A 14,729-nucleotide genomic window follows, 5' to 3' on the forward strand; every position below is an offset into this window, starting at 1 on the left:
ATACCATCTAAAGGGGACAAAAAGATACAAAACATCCAGGCCATGGGAAAACCTGGGTAGCCACAGCCACTCAAGAGGGAGAGGTTTTTTAGTGCCAGGAAGGAAAAAAAACTGGCAGGAAATGGCAGAAATCGTACACCAAATCCAGTCATTCCTGGAGTGGAACCACAGTCGATGGCCTCCACTCCAAACCAACAGATACAGATACTAATGCCGGAAAAAAAATCCCCCCCAGTACCAACAATACCACTAGTCCGATAACATTCTTCTTTGCAAATATACAGGGTCTAAAGCCAGCAACAAACAACAAAATACCTTTCATCCGTGGACTGCTTGCAGAGGCAAAGGCAGTGTTCGCGGCTTTCACTGAGACCCACATAAAGGATCACTTGGACAACGAAATATGGATCCCAGGTTACAACCTATACAGATGTGACAGAGTGAACAGGCAAAAGGGGGGAGGGGGGGGGGGTTGGCCTGTACATTGCAGAGTCACTTGTTTGCACAGAACTGCTAAATGCCTCAAATGATGTAGTGGAAGTTTTAGCAGTAAAGGTCGAGAACCAAAACCTAGTCATTGTGGTAGTCTACAAGCCTCCAGATGCAACATCCCAGCAATTCCAGGAACAGCTGTTAAAAATTGACCACTGTCTGGAAAATCTTCCAGCTCCTGCACCCAACATCTTGCTCCTGGGGGATTTCAACTTAAGGCACCTAAAATGGAGGAATATAGCAAATAATATTGTTGCAGTAATAACACCAGGAGGCAGCTCTGATGAAAACTCACACTCACGCGAGCTTTTAAATCTCTGCACAAAATTCAATTTAAACCAGCAAATAATAGAGCCTACTAGACTGGAGAATACGCTAGACCTCATCTTCACTAACAATGATGATCTGATAAGAAATGTCACCATATCAAAAACAGTATACTCAGATCACAACATAATTGAGGTTCAGACATGTATGCGTGGAGCCCCAGACCGACAAAATGAGACTAGTCACGAGGGAGCATTCACCAAATTCAACTTCAATAACAAAAACATAAAGTGGGACCAAGTAAACCAAGTCCTAACCGATATTAGCTGGGAAGATATACTAAGCAACACAGACCCCAACTTATGCCTAGAACAGATTAACTCGATGGCACTCGATGTATGCACAAGGCTTATTCCTCTAAGAAAAAGGAGGAGTAGATGTAAAACAGAAAGAGACAGGCGCTCCCTTTACAGGCGACGGAAAAGAATAACAGAGCGGCTAAAAGAGGTCAATATATCTGAAATGCGTAGGGAGACACTGGTCAGAGAAATAGCACGCATCGAACTTAAGCTAAAAGAATCCTTTAGGAGTCAGGAATCGCGGGAAGAACTAAAAGCCATAAATGAAATCGAAAGAAACCCAAAGTATTTCTTCTCCTATGCCAAATCAAAATCGAGAACAACGTCCAGTATTGGGCCCCTACTTAAACAAGATGGGTCCTACACAGATGACAGCAAGGAAATGAGTGAGCTACTCAAGTCCCAATATGACTCAGTTTTTAGCAAGCCGCTAACCAGACTGAGAGTCGAAGATCAAAATTAATTTTTTATGAGAGAGCCACAAAATTTGATCAACACAAGCCTATCCGATGTTATCCTGACGCCAAATGACTTCGAACAGGCGATAAATGACATGCCCATGCACTCTGCCCCAGGTCCAGACTCATGGAACTCCGTGTTCATCAAGAACTGCAAGAAGCCCCTATCACGAGCCTTTTCCATCCTATGGAGAGGGAGCATGGACACGGGGGTCGTCCCACAGTTACTAAAAACAACAGACATAGCCCCACTCCACAAAGGGGGCAGTAAAGCAACAGCAAAGAACTACAGACCAATAGCACTAACATCCCATATCATAAAAATCTTTGAAAGGGTCCTAAGAAGCAAGATCGCCACCCATCTAGAAACCCATCAGTTACACAACCCAGGGCAACATGGGTTTAGAACAGGTCGCTCCTGTCTGTCTCAACTATTGGATCACTACGACAAGGTCCTAAATGCACTAGAAGACAAAAAGAATGCAGATGTAATATATACAGACTTTGCAAAAGCCTTCGACAAGTGTGACCATGGCGTAATAGCGCACAAAATGCGTGCTAAAGGAATAACAGGAAAAGTCGGTCGATGGATCTATAATTTCCTCACTAACAGAACACAGAGAGTAGTCGTCAACAGAGTAAAGTCCGAGGCAGCTACGGTGAAAAGCTCTGTTCCACAAGGCACAGTACTCGCTCCCATCTTGTTCCTCATCCTCGTATCCTACAGAGACAAGGATGTCAGCCACAGCACCGTGTCTTCCTTTGCAGATGACACCCGAATCTGCATGACAGTGTCTTCCATTGCAGACACTGCAAAGCTCCAGGCGGACATCAACCAAATCTTTCAGTGGGCTGCAGAAAACAATATGAAGTTCAACGATGAGAAATTTCAATTACTCAGATATGGTAAACATGAGGAAATTAAATCTTCATCAGAGTACAAAACAAATTCTGGCCACAAAATAGAGCGAAACACCAACGTCAAAGACCTGGGAGTGATCATGTCGGAGGATCTCACCTTCAAGGACCATAACATTGTATCAATCGCATCTGCTAGAAAAATGACACGATGGATAATGAGAACCTTCAAAACTAGGGAGGCCAAGCCCATGATGACACTCTTCAGGTCACTTGTTCTATCTAGGCTGGAATATTGCTGCACACTAACAGCACCTTTCAAGGCAGGTGAAATTGCCGACCTAGAAAATGTACAGAGAGCCTTCACGGCGCGCATAACGGAGATAAAACACCTCAATTATTGGGAGCGCTTGAGGTTCCTAAACCTGTATTCCCTGGAACGCAGGATTGAGAGATACATGATTATATACACCTGGAAAATCCTAGAGGGACTAGTACCGAACTTGCACACGAAAATCACTCACTACGAAAGCAAAAGACTTAGCAGACGATGCACTATCCCCCCAATGAAAAGCAGGGGTGTCACTAGCACGTTAAGAGACCATACAATAAGTGTCAGGGGCCCGAGACTGTTCAACTGTCTCCCAGCACACATAAGGGGGATTACCAACAGACCCCTGGCAGTCTTCAAGCTGGCACTGGACAAGCACCTAAAGTCAGTTCCTGATCAGCCGGGCTGTGGCTCGTACGTTGGTTTGCGTGCAGCCAGCAGCAACAGCCTGGTTGATCAGGCTCTGATCCACCAGGAGGCCTGGTCACAGACCGGGCCGCGGGGGCGTTGACCCCCGGAACTCTCTCCAGGTAAACTCCAGGTAAACTGTCCTATACACAGTCTGTTTCCCCATACACCATCTGTCTATCCCAAATACAATCTGCCCCAAACACTGTCTGTCCCATACACTGACTGTCTACATCTGTCTACTTAGTTCAACGCTTTCTGTTGTCCTGTTTTTCCTATAATTTCCCTTTGTTTCACTCCTGATTTGTGCCTCGCTGCACGTCTTTGTAAATCATGGGGACACACTTTTGTAAATCATGGGAGACACGGTTTGTAAATCATAAGGAACACATTTTTTAAATCATGGGGAACGAATTTTGTGAATCATGGGGGACGCTATATTGTATTTTCCTTACCAGAACAGATTTACCTACAACATTCTGTCGTATCTGGAGTAATATTTCTCATTTCTGCTCCTGTATTTTATTCAGTAATTTATCGTTCCTTTGTAATAAATGTGTGTGTGTGTACGTACCTATATGTGGTTGCAAGGGTAGATTCACAGCTCCTGGTGTGTGTGTGTGTGTGTGTGTGCTCACCTATTTGTGGTTGCAGGGGTCGAGTCATAGCTCCAGGCCCCGCCTCTTCACTGACTGCTACTAGGTCCTCTCTCTCCCTGCTCCATGAGATTTATCATACTTCATCTTAAAACTATGTATGGTTCCTGCCTCCACTACGTCACTGTCTAGGTTATTCTCTATTTTGTTGTTAAATAAAGAGTTGAATGACATGTTGGTCGCAGTGTTCACCTGATTTAACACAAGATCTTTGCTTTTTCTACAGATTTCGTTAATGGGCGTGAGTGAGTGGGCGGCGGTGGCGGCGGCGTCAGAGTGGGTGGGCGGCGTGGGTGAGGGAAGTGACTCTGACTCACCTGACGGTGACTATATCTTCCCAGGTGTACTTCCACAGTCACTCTCACAGTTCCTTGAGCAGGAGATTGATATTGAGGTGAGTGTATGTTGTCTCCTACCACAGTCATTGGCACAGTCACTGCCACAGTCACTACCACAGTCACTACCACAGTCATTGGCACAGTCACTGCCACAGTCACTAGCAGTCACTGCCACAGTCACTACCACAGTCACTACCACAGTCATTAGCACAGTCACTAGCAGTCACTGCCACAGGCACTACCACATTCACTACCACAGTCATTAGCACAGTCACTGCCACAGTCACTAGCAGTCACTGCCACAGTCACTACCACAGTCACTACCACAGTCATTAGCACAGTCACTGCCACAGTCACTAGCAGTCACTGCCACAGTCACTACCACAGTACTAATGCAAGTCCAGTTGACAGTTTGGTAGACACACAGACTGATGTTGTAGAAGCCAGATTTAGGCTTAGTTACAAGTACTTCTGACAGACACACATGGTCAGATTAAAGGCATAGTATATGATCAATCTTCGATCACTTCTTGAACACACTAAGGTGTTCACTTAAGCCTTAAGTGGTTCCCAAACTGGGGGTAAATTACCCCCTGGGGGTAATTTAACCATTTTTGGGGGGTAATGGAGGGGTGACAGAAAAAAAGTTATGAATTCTGAAAATCAAGAAAACAATGCGGTACCCGGTATGAGGATTATTGTTAACTTTGTCTTAGTATATAAAGTTGTAAAGTAAACCTATTATAAGTAAGTAATAAAGTTAAACCAAATAACAATAAACATCAAAAACTAATATACAGTATTAGAAAAGAAGAAATATATAGCTAAGTGTGTGGAAACCCAAAAGTATTTTGACAAGTATGCTTCAGGACAAAAGTCACTCAGTAGCCCAGATCGACCTGTCCAGTACACGTCACTCACTTCCTGAGGCTGCCTTTATTTCACACTGTCAGTTTATCTGTGAGCATCAGCCGAGGTAGACATAAGCTGGTATGTATGTGTACTGCCCTGTGCAGTATATAGTTAGTATTTACCCACTGTTACTGTGAATTTGTAGCTATTATTAATTTTATATATAATGTATGTGTGGTTCTTACGTTTTCAATGGTTTTGCTAGGATTAGCAGAGTATGCGAGGCTGTATACGTTCACGTTTAGCCAGATATATCAATAATAACAACATTTTGTGAAAGGGGTAACATGCTTTATGTGGCATGTTAAATTGGGTAACAAGCTGAAAAAGTTTGGGAACCACTGAGTCTTAAGGTAATTTTCTTCAATAGTAACCTTAGACACTTGTTTAGAAATATACACTACATGACTTAGGTACAATACTAAGGTATCTTTTTAGTGAAAATAAGATGCCAGAAATTCTGAGAAATATTCTTTCATTTCGTATTAATATCTTGATTATTGTTTACAAGTGGAAATACTGGAAATGTATTAAATGTTTTAAATGGCAGCCGTTTGTCTGTATAGGCTAGGCTTCAAGATTTTTGCTTATCCATATTCTATGTTGTTACCATACACAGCATGGATATATGGTGCTACCATGCACAGCATGGATATATGGTGCTACCATGCACAGCATGGATATATGGTGCTACCATACACAGCATGGATATATGGTGCTACCATGCACAGCATGGATATATGGTGCTACCATGCACAGCATGGATATATGGTGCTACCATGCACAGCATGGATATATGGTGCTACCATGCACAGCATGGATATATGGTGCTACCATACACAGCATGGATATATGGTGCTACCATACACAGCATGGATATATGGTGCTACCATGCACAGCATGGATATATGGTGCTACCATGCACAGCATGGATATATGGTGCTACCATACACAGCATGGATATATGGTGCTACCATGCACAGCATGGATATATGGTGCTACCATGCACAGCATGGATATATGGTGCTACCATACACAGCATGGATATATGGTGCTACCATACACAGCATGGATATATGGTGCTACCATACACAGCATGGATATATGGTGCTACCATACACAGCATGGATATATGGTGCTACCATGCACAGCATGGATATATGGTGCTACCATACACAACATGGATATATGGTGCTACCATACACAGCATGGATATGGTGCTACCATGCACAGCATGGATATATGGTGCTACCATACACAGCATGGATATATGGTGCTACCATGCACAGCATGGATATATGGTGCTACCATGCACAGCATGGATATATGGTGCTACCATACACAGCATGGATATATGGTGCTACCATGCACAGCATGGATATATGGTGCTACCATGCACAGCATGGATATATGGTGCTACCATACACAGCATGGATATGGTGCTACCATGCACAGCATGGATATATGGTGCTACCATACACAGCATGGATATGGTGCTACCATACACAACATGGATATATGGTGCTACCATACACAGCATGGATATGGTGCTACCATGCACAGCATGGATATATGGTGCTACCATACACAGCATGGATATATGGTGCTACCATACACAGCATGGATATGGTGCTACCATACACAGCATGGATATATGGTGCTACCGTACACAGCATCAAGGCAGCTTTTCTGAGAGGAGACAGTGAATAACTCGGTAAATAATGGAAGGTAGTTGGGAATAAGGGTGATGAAGGGGGGAAATGAGGAAGGAGAGTAAACGTGAGAGAGTAAATAAGGGTAGAAATGAACATAGATAAACTAGGGGTAAAGACGAGAGAGAGAGAGAGAGAGAGAGAGAGAGAGGGTAAGCAAGGGACTTGATATATGAGAGAGGGGAAGAAGCAGGAAGTGATAACTGACAAGAGTGGGGAATTTCATGAAATAAGGGAGGTGGAGAAACACAGGAAGACGTGAGGTAAGGGAGGAAGAGACGCAGAGAAAGATAAATAATTGAGAAAAGGATGTAGACAATAAAAGAAAAGAGAGAATAAGGTGAAGATTATATATATATATATATATATATATATATATATATATATATATATATATATATATATATATATATATATATATAGAGAGAGAGAGAGAGAGAGAGAGAGAGAAAGAAAGAAAAAACTTTTCTCTAAACTAATTTGCTTGGACTTCCTATTCATTTCTGCAACATTGCAGGCTTCTGATGTGTCAATTACAATATGTAAGGCCTAGAGCCATCATTCAACTCCACCTGTGGTTGTTTTGCATATATGATGTGTATGTGTGTGTGTGAGGATGATAGACAACTGATGAGGAGAAAGGTCAGTAGGACAAAAACTGCAGGAGGCTAAAGTAAGACTTAAACATGCTATATGAAGGGCCCAGGAAGTGGCTACTGGAGTTCAGCCCTTGTAAAAAGGCGAGGTTATGATGTGGTTAGGACCATGAGGTGTTAGATCAAAGGCAGATTACCACGCTAGAGGAACGTTCCTGGTAGAATGCCAGGGAGAAAATGACGTGACAACAATTATCAACCCATCACAGTCACAACCAGTTTTCAACTATCAAAACATCTATTACCTATCTAACTACCACACCACAACCACTATTACCACTACAATCCCTGCTCCAGTAACCACACCACAACCACTGCTACCACTACACCAACCCCTGCTTCAGTCACCACTACGATCACAGCTACCACCACTATAACCCCTGCATCAATCACCACTACAACCCCTGCATCAGTCACCACCACTACAACCTCTGCATCAATCACCACTACAACCCCTGAATCAATCACCACCCCTGCTACCACAACCAAACGTCATGCATTGTACTGTGTTGACTCCCACGCCCGGATACTCGATTTCTTTTCCGGAGACCACGGTTATTAGGGAATCACCATCAGTGAAACCAAATTAGCACCAATGTTCAATTGTTTTGTGTGTGTGTGTGTGTGTGTGTGTGTGTGTGTGTGTGTGTGTGTGTGTGTGTGTGTGTGTGTGTAGTGTGTGTAGTGTGTGTGTGTGTGTGTGTGTGTGTGTGTGTGTGTGTGTGTGTAGTGTGTGTGTGTGTGTGTGTAGTGTAGTGTATGTACTCACCTATTTGTACTCACCTATTTGTGGTTGCAGGGGTCGAGTCATAGCTCCTGGCCCCGCCTCTTCACTGATTGCTACTAGGTCCTCTCTCTCCCTGCTCCATGATCTCTATCATACCTCGCCTTAAAACTATGTATGGTTCCCGCCTCCACTACTTCACTTTCTATGTGTGTGTGTGTGTGTGTGTGTGTGTGTGTGTGTGTATGAGAGAGTGTGTGTGTGTGTGTGTGTGTTCTGTACTGTGGTGGATACAACAGATTTAACTATTTTTAGGAATTAGACACATGTACAACATCCAAGTATTTGTAGACGTTTCGCCATCCAATGGTTTTAGCAATAAAAGTTCAAGGACATAATGGGATGACAGTAGAACTATATACAAAAGACGAGGTAATCAGTCCCTCAGCCTTGGAGTCTTCAAGACTACGGTGGTCATCACCAACGCCAAAGCTGAGGGACTGATTACCTTGTATACAATTCTACAGTCTTCCCACTGTGTCCTTGTACTGAGAAAGCCACTGGATGGAGAAACGTCTACAAATAAAGATACCCAGATGTTGCACATGTGTCTAATTCTTTTTGTGGGCATTGTATACCAGAGATTGTGTGAGAGGAAGGAGGAATTAGAGTGAAGTAGGGGGATTAGGGAGATGAGATGAGGGGAGGGATAAGGGAGATGACATAAAGATGGGTTGAGAGGGGGGGAGAGAAAGATGAGGGAGATGGAGTATTGGAAAAATGATGTAGGTATGAATAATCGGAAGGAAAATTTACATTAAACGTGACGAATAATAACTAAGGAAAGAGAATGAATAACCAGGAGAAGCATAGGAGACGATGAGACAGAGAGAGAGAGAGAGACTAACGTAAATGAAGGAGATTGAAGATACAGTGACAGAGAAGGCAGAAGAGGGTGAGAGACTAACGAGGGAAGCAGTGAGGGAGGGAGATTAATGAAAGTAGTGAGGGAGAGAGAGATTAATCTTTGAGGTTTAAGAGAAGGAGTAAGGGAGACTAGATAACAGAGAGAGAGAGATGCAAGGGAGAAAGAAAATACCGGAAGAGACAAAATGGTGCGAGACGATAATAAGGAAGTGAGGTGAGGGAGATTGCGACCCGCAAGTATCGTCTGTATATATATATATATATATATATATATATATATATATATATATATATATATATATATATATACATGTGTGTGTATGTGTGTGTGTGTGTGTGTGTCGTGCCGAATAGGTAAAACTGGTCAATTAGCAAAAAACTCATTTAAAATTAAGTCTTTTCTAAAATTTTCTCTTATACGTTTAAAGATATATTTTTTTTCATTTATGTTAATGTAAAAATTAGTAATTTTGTACCAAGAGAACCTTAGAAAACTTACCTGACCTTATTATAACAAGAGCAATTTAATTTAGCCTAATCCAACTAAATATATTTTAGATAAGTTTACAGTAATTTAATAATTAACAAACACAATGAAATATATTTTTTTCGTTAGGTTCAGAATGATTTTTCCGAAATTATTGCATACACAAATTTTCGCTTGTCTTATTCGGCAAGAAGAGCGTTGCTATTTAAGCCAAAATCGCAAGTTTTACCTATTCGTCACACACACACACACACACACACACACACACACACACACACACACACACACACACACACACACACACACACACACAGGCAGGAGGCCAAGAGAGGAATATGAAGAGAGCAACAGAGCAATGGTGGACACACTTGCTGAGGTGGCAAGAAGAGCTCACTCCAGCAGAGCAAAGTTGCTGGTTATGGGGGATTTCAACCACAGGGAGATTGACTGGGAAAACCTGGAGCCACATGGGGGTCCCGAAACATGGAGAGCCAGGATGTTGGACGTGGTGCTGGAAAACCTCATGCACCAACATGTTAAGGACACTACCAGAGTGAGAGGGGAGGATGAACCAGCAAGATTGGACCTTGTGTTCACCCTGGGCAGCTCAGACATTGAGGACATCAAGTATGAGAGTCCCCTAGGAGCTAGCGACCACGTGGTTCTGTGCTTTGAATACATAGTAGAGCTGCAAGTGGAGAGAATAACAGGAGTAGAATGGGAAAAGCCTGACTATAAAAGAGGGGACTACATAGGGTTGAAGAACTTCATGCGGGAGGTCCAGTGGGACAGAGAACTGGCAGGAAAGCCAGTAAATGAAATGATGGAATATGTAGCAACAAAATGCAAGGAGGCAGTGGAAAAGTTCATTCCCAAGGGCAACAGTAACAACGGGAAGACCAGAACAAGCCCCTGGTTTACCCGACGGTGTAAGGAGGCAAAAACAAAGTGCAATAGAGAATGGAAAAAGTACAGAAGGCAGAGAACACACGAAAATAGGGAGATCAGTCGCAGAGCCAGGAATGAGTACGCACAGGTAAGGAGGGAGGCCCAGCGACAGTATGAAAATGACATAGCATCGAGAATCAAGACTGACCCGAAACTGTTGTATAGCCACATCAGGAGGAAGACAACAGTCAAAGACCAGGTGATCAGATTAAGGACAGAAGGTGGAGAACTCACAAGAAATGATCAGGAGGTATGTGAGGAGCTGAACAGGAGATTTAAGGAAGTTTTTACAGTAGAGACAGGAAGGGCTGTGGGAAGACAGCACAGAAGGGAACATCAAGAGGGAATATACCAACAAGTGTTGGATGACATACGAACAACTGAGGAGGAGGTGAAGAAGCTCTTAAGTGACCTTGACACCTCAAAGGCGATGGGACCGGACAACATCTCCCCATGGGTCCTTAGAGAAGGAGCAGAGATGCTGTGTGTGCCTCTAACCACAATCTTCAACACATCCCTTGAAACTGGGCAACTACCTGAGAAATGGAAGACAGCTAATGTAGTCCCCATATTTAAGAAAGGAAACAGAAACGAGGCACTAAACTACAGACCTGTGTCTCTGACATGTATTGTGTGCAAAGTCATGGAGAAGATTATCAGGAGGAGAGTGGTCGAACACCTGGAAAGGAACAAGATTATAAATGAAAACCAGCATGGGTTCATGGAAGGCAAATCTTGTATCACAAACCTCCTGGAGTTTTATGACAAGGTAACAGAAGTAAGACACGAGAGAGAGGGTTGGGTAGATTGCGTTTTCCTAGACTGCAGGAAGGCCTTTGACACAGTTCCCCACAAGAGATTAGTGCAGAAGCTGGAGGATCAGGCACACATAAAAGGAAGGGCACTGCAATGGATAAGGGAATACCTGACAGGGAGGCAGCAACGAGTCATGGTACGTGAAGAGGTATCACAGTGGGCGCCTGTTACGAGCGGGGTCCCACAGGGGTCAGTTCTAGGACCAGTGCTATTTTTGATATATGTGAACGACATGATGGAAGGAATAGACTCTGAAGTGTCCCTGTTCGCAGATGACGTGAAGTTGATGAGAAGAATTAAATCGGACGAGGATGAGGCAGGACTGCAAAGAGACCTGGAGAGGCTGGACATGTGGTCCAGTAACTGGCTCCTCGAATTCAATCCAGCCAAATGCAAAGTCATGAAGATTGGGGAGGGGCAAAGAAGACCGCAGACAGAATATAGGCTAGGTGGACAAAGACTACAGACCTCACTCAGGGAGAAAGACCTTGGGGTGACCATAACACCGAGTACATCACCGGAGGCACACATCAACCAAATAACCGCTGCAGCATACGGGCGCCTGGCAAACCTGAGAATAGCGTTCCGATACCTCAATAAGGAATCGTTCAAGACACTGTACACTGTGTATGTTAGGCCCATACTGGAGTATGCAGCACCAGTCTGGAACCCACACCTGGTCAAGCACGTCAAGAAGTTAGAGAAAGTACAAAGGTTTGCAACAAGGCTAGTCCCAGAGCTCAAGGGAATGTCGTACGAGGAAAGGTTAAGGGAAATCGGACTGACGACACTGGAGGACAGAAGGGTCAGGGGAGACATGATAACGACATACAAGATACTGCGGGGAATAGACAAGGTGGACAGAGATAGGATGTTCCAGAGAGGGGACACAGGGACAAGGGGTCACAACTGGAAGCTGAAGACTCAGACGAGTCACAGGGACGTTAGGAAGTATTTCTTCAGTCATAGAGTTGTCAGCAAGTGGAATAGCCTAGCAAGTGAAGTAGTGGAGGCAGGAACCATACATAGTTTTAAGAAGAGGTATGACAAAGCTCAGGAAGCAGAGAGAGAGAGGATCCAGTAGCGATCAGTGAAGAGGCGGGGCCAGGAGCTGAGTCTCGACCCCTGCAACCACAATTAGGTGAGTACAATTAGGTGAGTACACACACACACACACACACACAATACACACACACCACACACACACACACATACACACACACACACACACACACACACACACACATACACACACACACACACACACACACACACACACACACACACACACACACACACACACATACACACACACACACACACACACACACACATATACACACACACACACACACACACACCACACACACCACACACACACCACACACACACCACACACACACACACACACACACACACACACAACACACACACAACACACACACACACACACACACACACACACATACACACACACACACACATATACACACACACACACACACACACACACCACACACACCACACACACACACCACACACACACACACCACACACACCACACACACACACCACACACACACACACACACACACACACATATACACACACACACACACACACACACCACACACACCACACACACACACAACACACACACACACACACACACACACACACACACACACACACACACACACACACACACACACCACACACACACACACACACACACACACACACACACACACATACACACACACACACCTTCAGTAGTGCAGATATCGAGGACATCACATATGAAAGACCCCTTGGGGCCAGTGACCATGTGGTTGTAAGCTTCGAATACACAGTAGAGCTACAAGTGGAGGGAGAAGCAGGAAGGCCAGGACGAATGAAGCCAAACTACAAGAAAGGGGACTACACAGGAATGAGGAACTACCTGAACGGGGTTCAGTGGGACAGAGAACTGGCAGGGAAACCAGTTAATGAGATGATGGAATATGTAGCAATAAAATGCAAGGAGGCTGAGGAGAGGTTTGTACCCAAGGGTAACAGGAGTAATGAAAAAGCCAGGATGAGCCCATGGTTTACCCAAAGGTGCAGGGAGGCAAAAACCAAGTGTGCTAGGGAATGGAAGAAATATAGAAGGCAAAGGACCCAGGAGAATAAGGAGAACAGTCGTAGAGCCAGAAATGAATATGCACAGATAAGAAGGGAGGCCCAAAGACAATATGAAAATGACATAGCAGCGAAAGCCAAATCTGACCCGAAACTGTTGTACAGCCACATCAGGAGGAAAACAACAGTCAAGGACCAGGTAATCAGGCTAAGGAAGGAAGGAGGAGAGACAACAGGAAATGACCGGGAAGTATGTGAAGAACTCAACAAGAGATTCAAAGAAGTGTTCACAGAGGAGACAGAAGGGACTCCAGAAAGACGGAGAGGTGGGGCACACCACCAAGTGCTGGACACAGTGCACACAACCGAGGAAGAAGTGAAGAGGCTTCTGAGTGAGCTAGATACCTCAAAGGCAATGGGGCCAGATAACATCTCCCCATGGGTATTGAGAGAGGGAGCAGAGGCGCTATGTGTACCCCTAACAACAATATTCAATACATCTATCGAAACAGGGAGATTGCCTGAGGCATGGAAGACAGCAAATGTAGTCCCAATCTTTAAAAAAGGAGACAGACATGAAGCATTAAACTACAGACCAGTGTCACTGACATGTATAGTATGCAAAATCATGGAGAAGATTATCAGGAGAAGAGTGGTGGAACACCTAGAAAGGAATGATCTCATCAACAGCAGCCAGCATGGTTTCAGGGACGGGAAATCCTGTGTCACAAACCTACTGGAGTTCTATGACATGGTGACAGCAGTAAGACAAGAGAGAGAGGGGTGGGTGGATTGCATTTTCTTGGACTGCAAGAAGGCGTTTGACACAGTTCCACACAAGAGATTGGTGCAAAAACTGGAGGACCAAGCAGGGATAACAGGGAAGGCACTACAATGGATCAGGGAATACTTGTCAGGAAGACAGCAGCGAGTCATGGTACGTGGCGAGGTGTCAGAGTGGGCACCTGTGACCAGCGGGGTCCCGCAGGGGTCAGTCCTAGGACCAGTGCTGTTTCTGGTATTTGTGAACGACATGACGGAAGGAATAGACTCTGAGGTGTCCCTGTTTGCAGATGACGTGAAGTTGATGAGAAGAATACACTCGATCGAAGACCAGGCAGAACTACAAAGGGATCTGGACAGGCTGCAGAACTGGTCCAGCAATTGGCTCCTGGAGTTCAATCCCACCAAGTGCAAAGTCATGAAGATTGGGGAAGGGCAAAGAAGGCCGCAAACGGAGTACAGTCTAGGGGGTCAGA

At 44.4% G+C, this 14,729-nt stretch overlaps 1 protein-coding gene across 1 annotated transcript in view; it reads left to right on the forward strand.

Annotated features, from left to right (window-relative positions):
* Nucleotides 1-14,729, forward strand: part of Slip1 (SLo interacting protein 1) — a 480,758-nt gene that overhangs the window by 384,733 nt on the left and 81,296 nt on the right. Inside the window, exon 3 of the mRNA XM_053800206.2 lies at nt 4,056-4,223. Within this exon, the coding sequence (XP_053656181.2) occupies nt 4,056-4,223 (168 nt within the window). The remainder of the gene's footprint in view (nt 1-4,055; nt 4,224-14,729) is intronic.

The sequence above is a fragment of the Cherax quadricarinatus genome, chromosome 97 (assembly GCF_038502225.1).
Source record: "Cherax quadricarinatus isolate ZL_2023a chromosome 97, ASM3850222v1, whole genome shotgun sequence".
In the NCBI taxonomy this organism is placed as follows: Eukaryota; Metazoa; Arthropoda; class Malacostraca; order Decapoda; family Parastacidae; genus Cherax; species Cherax quadricarinatus.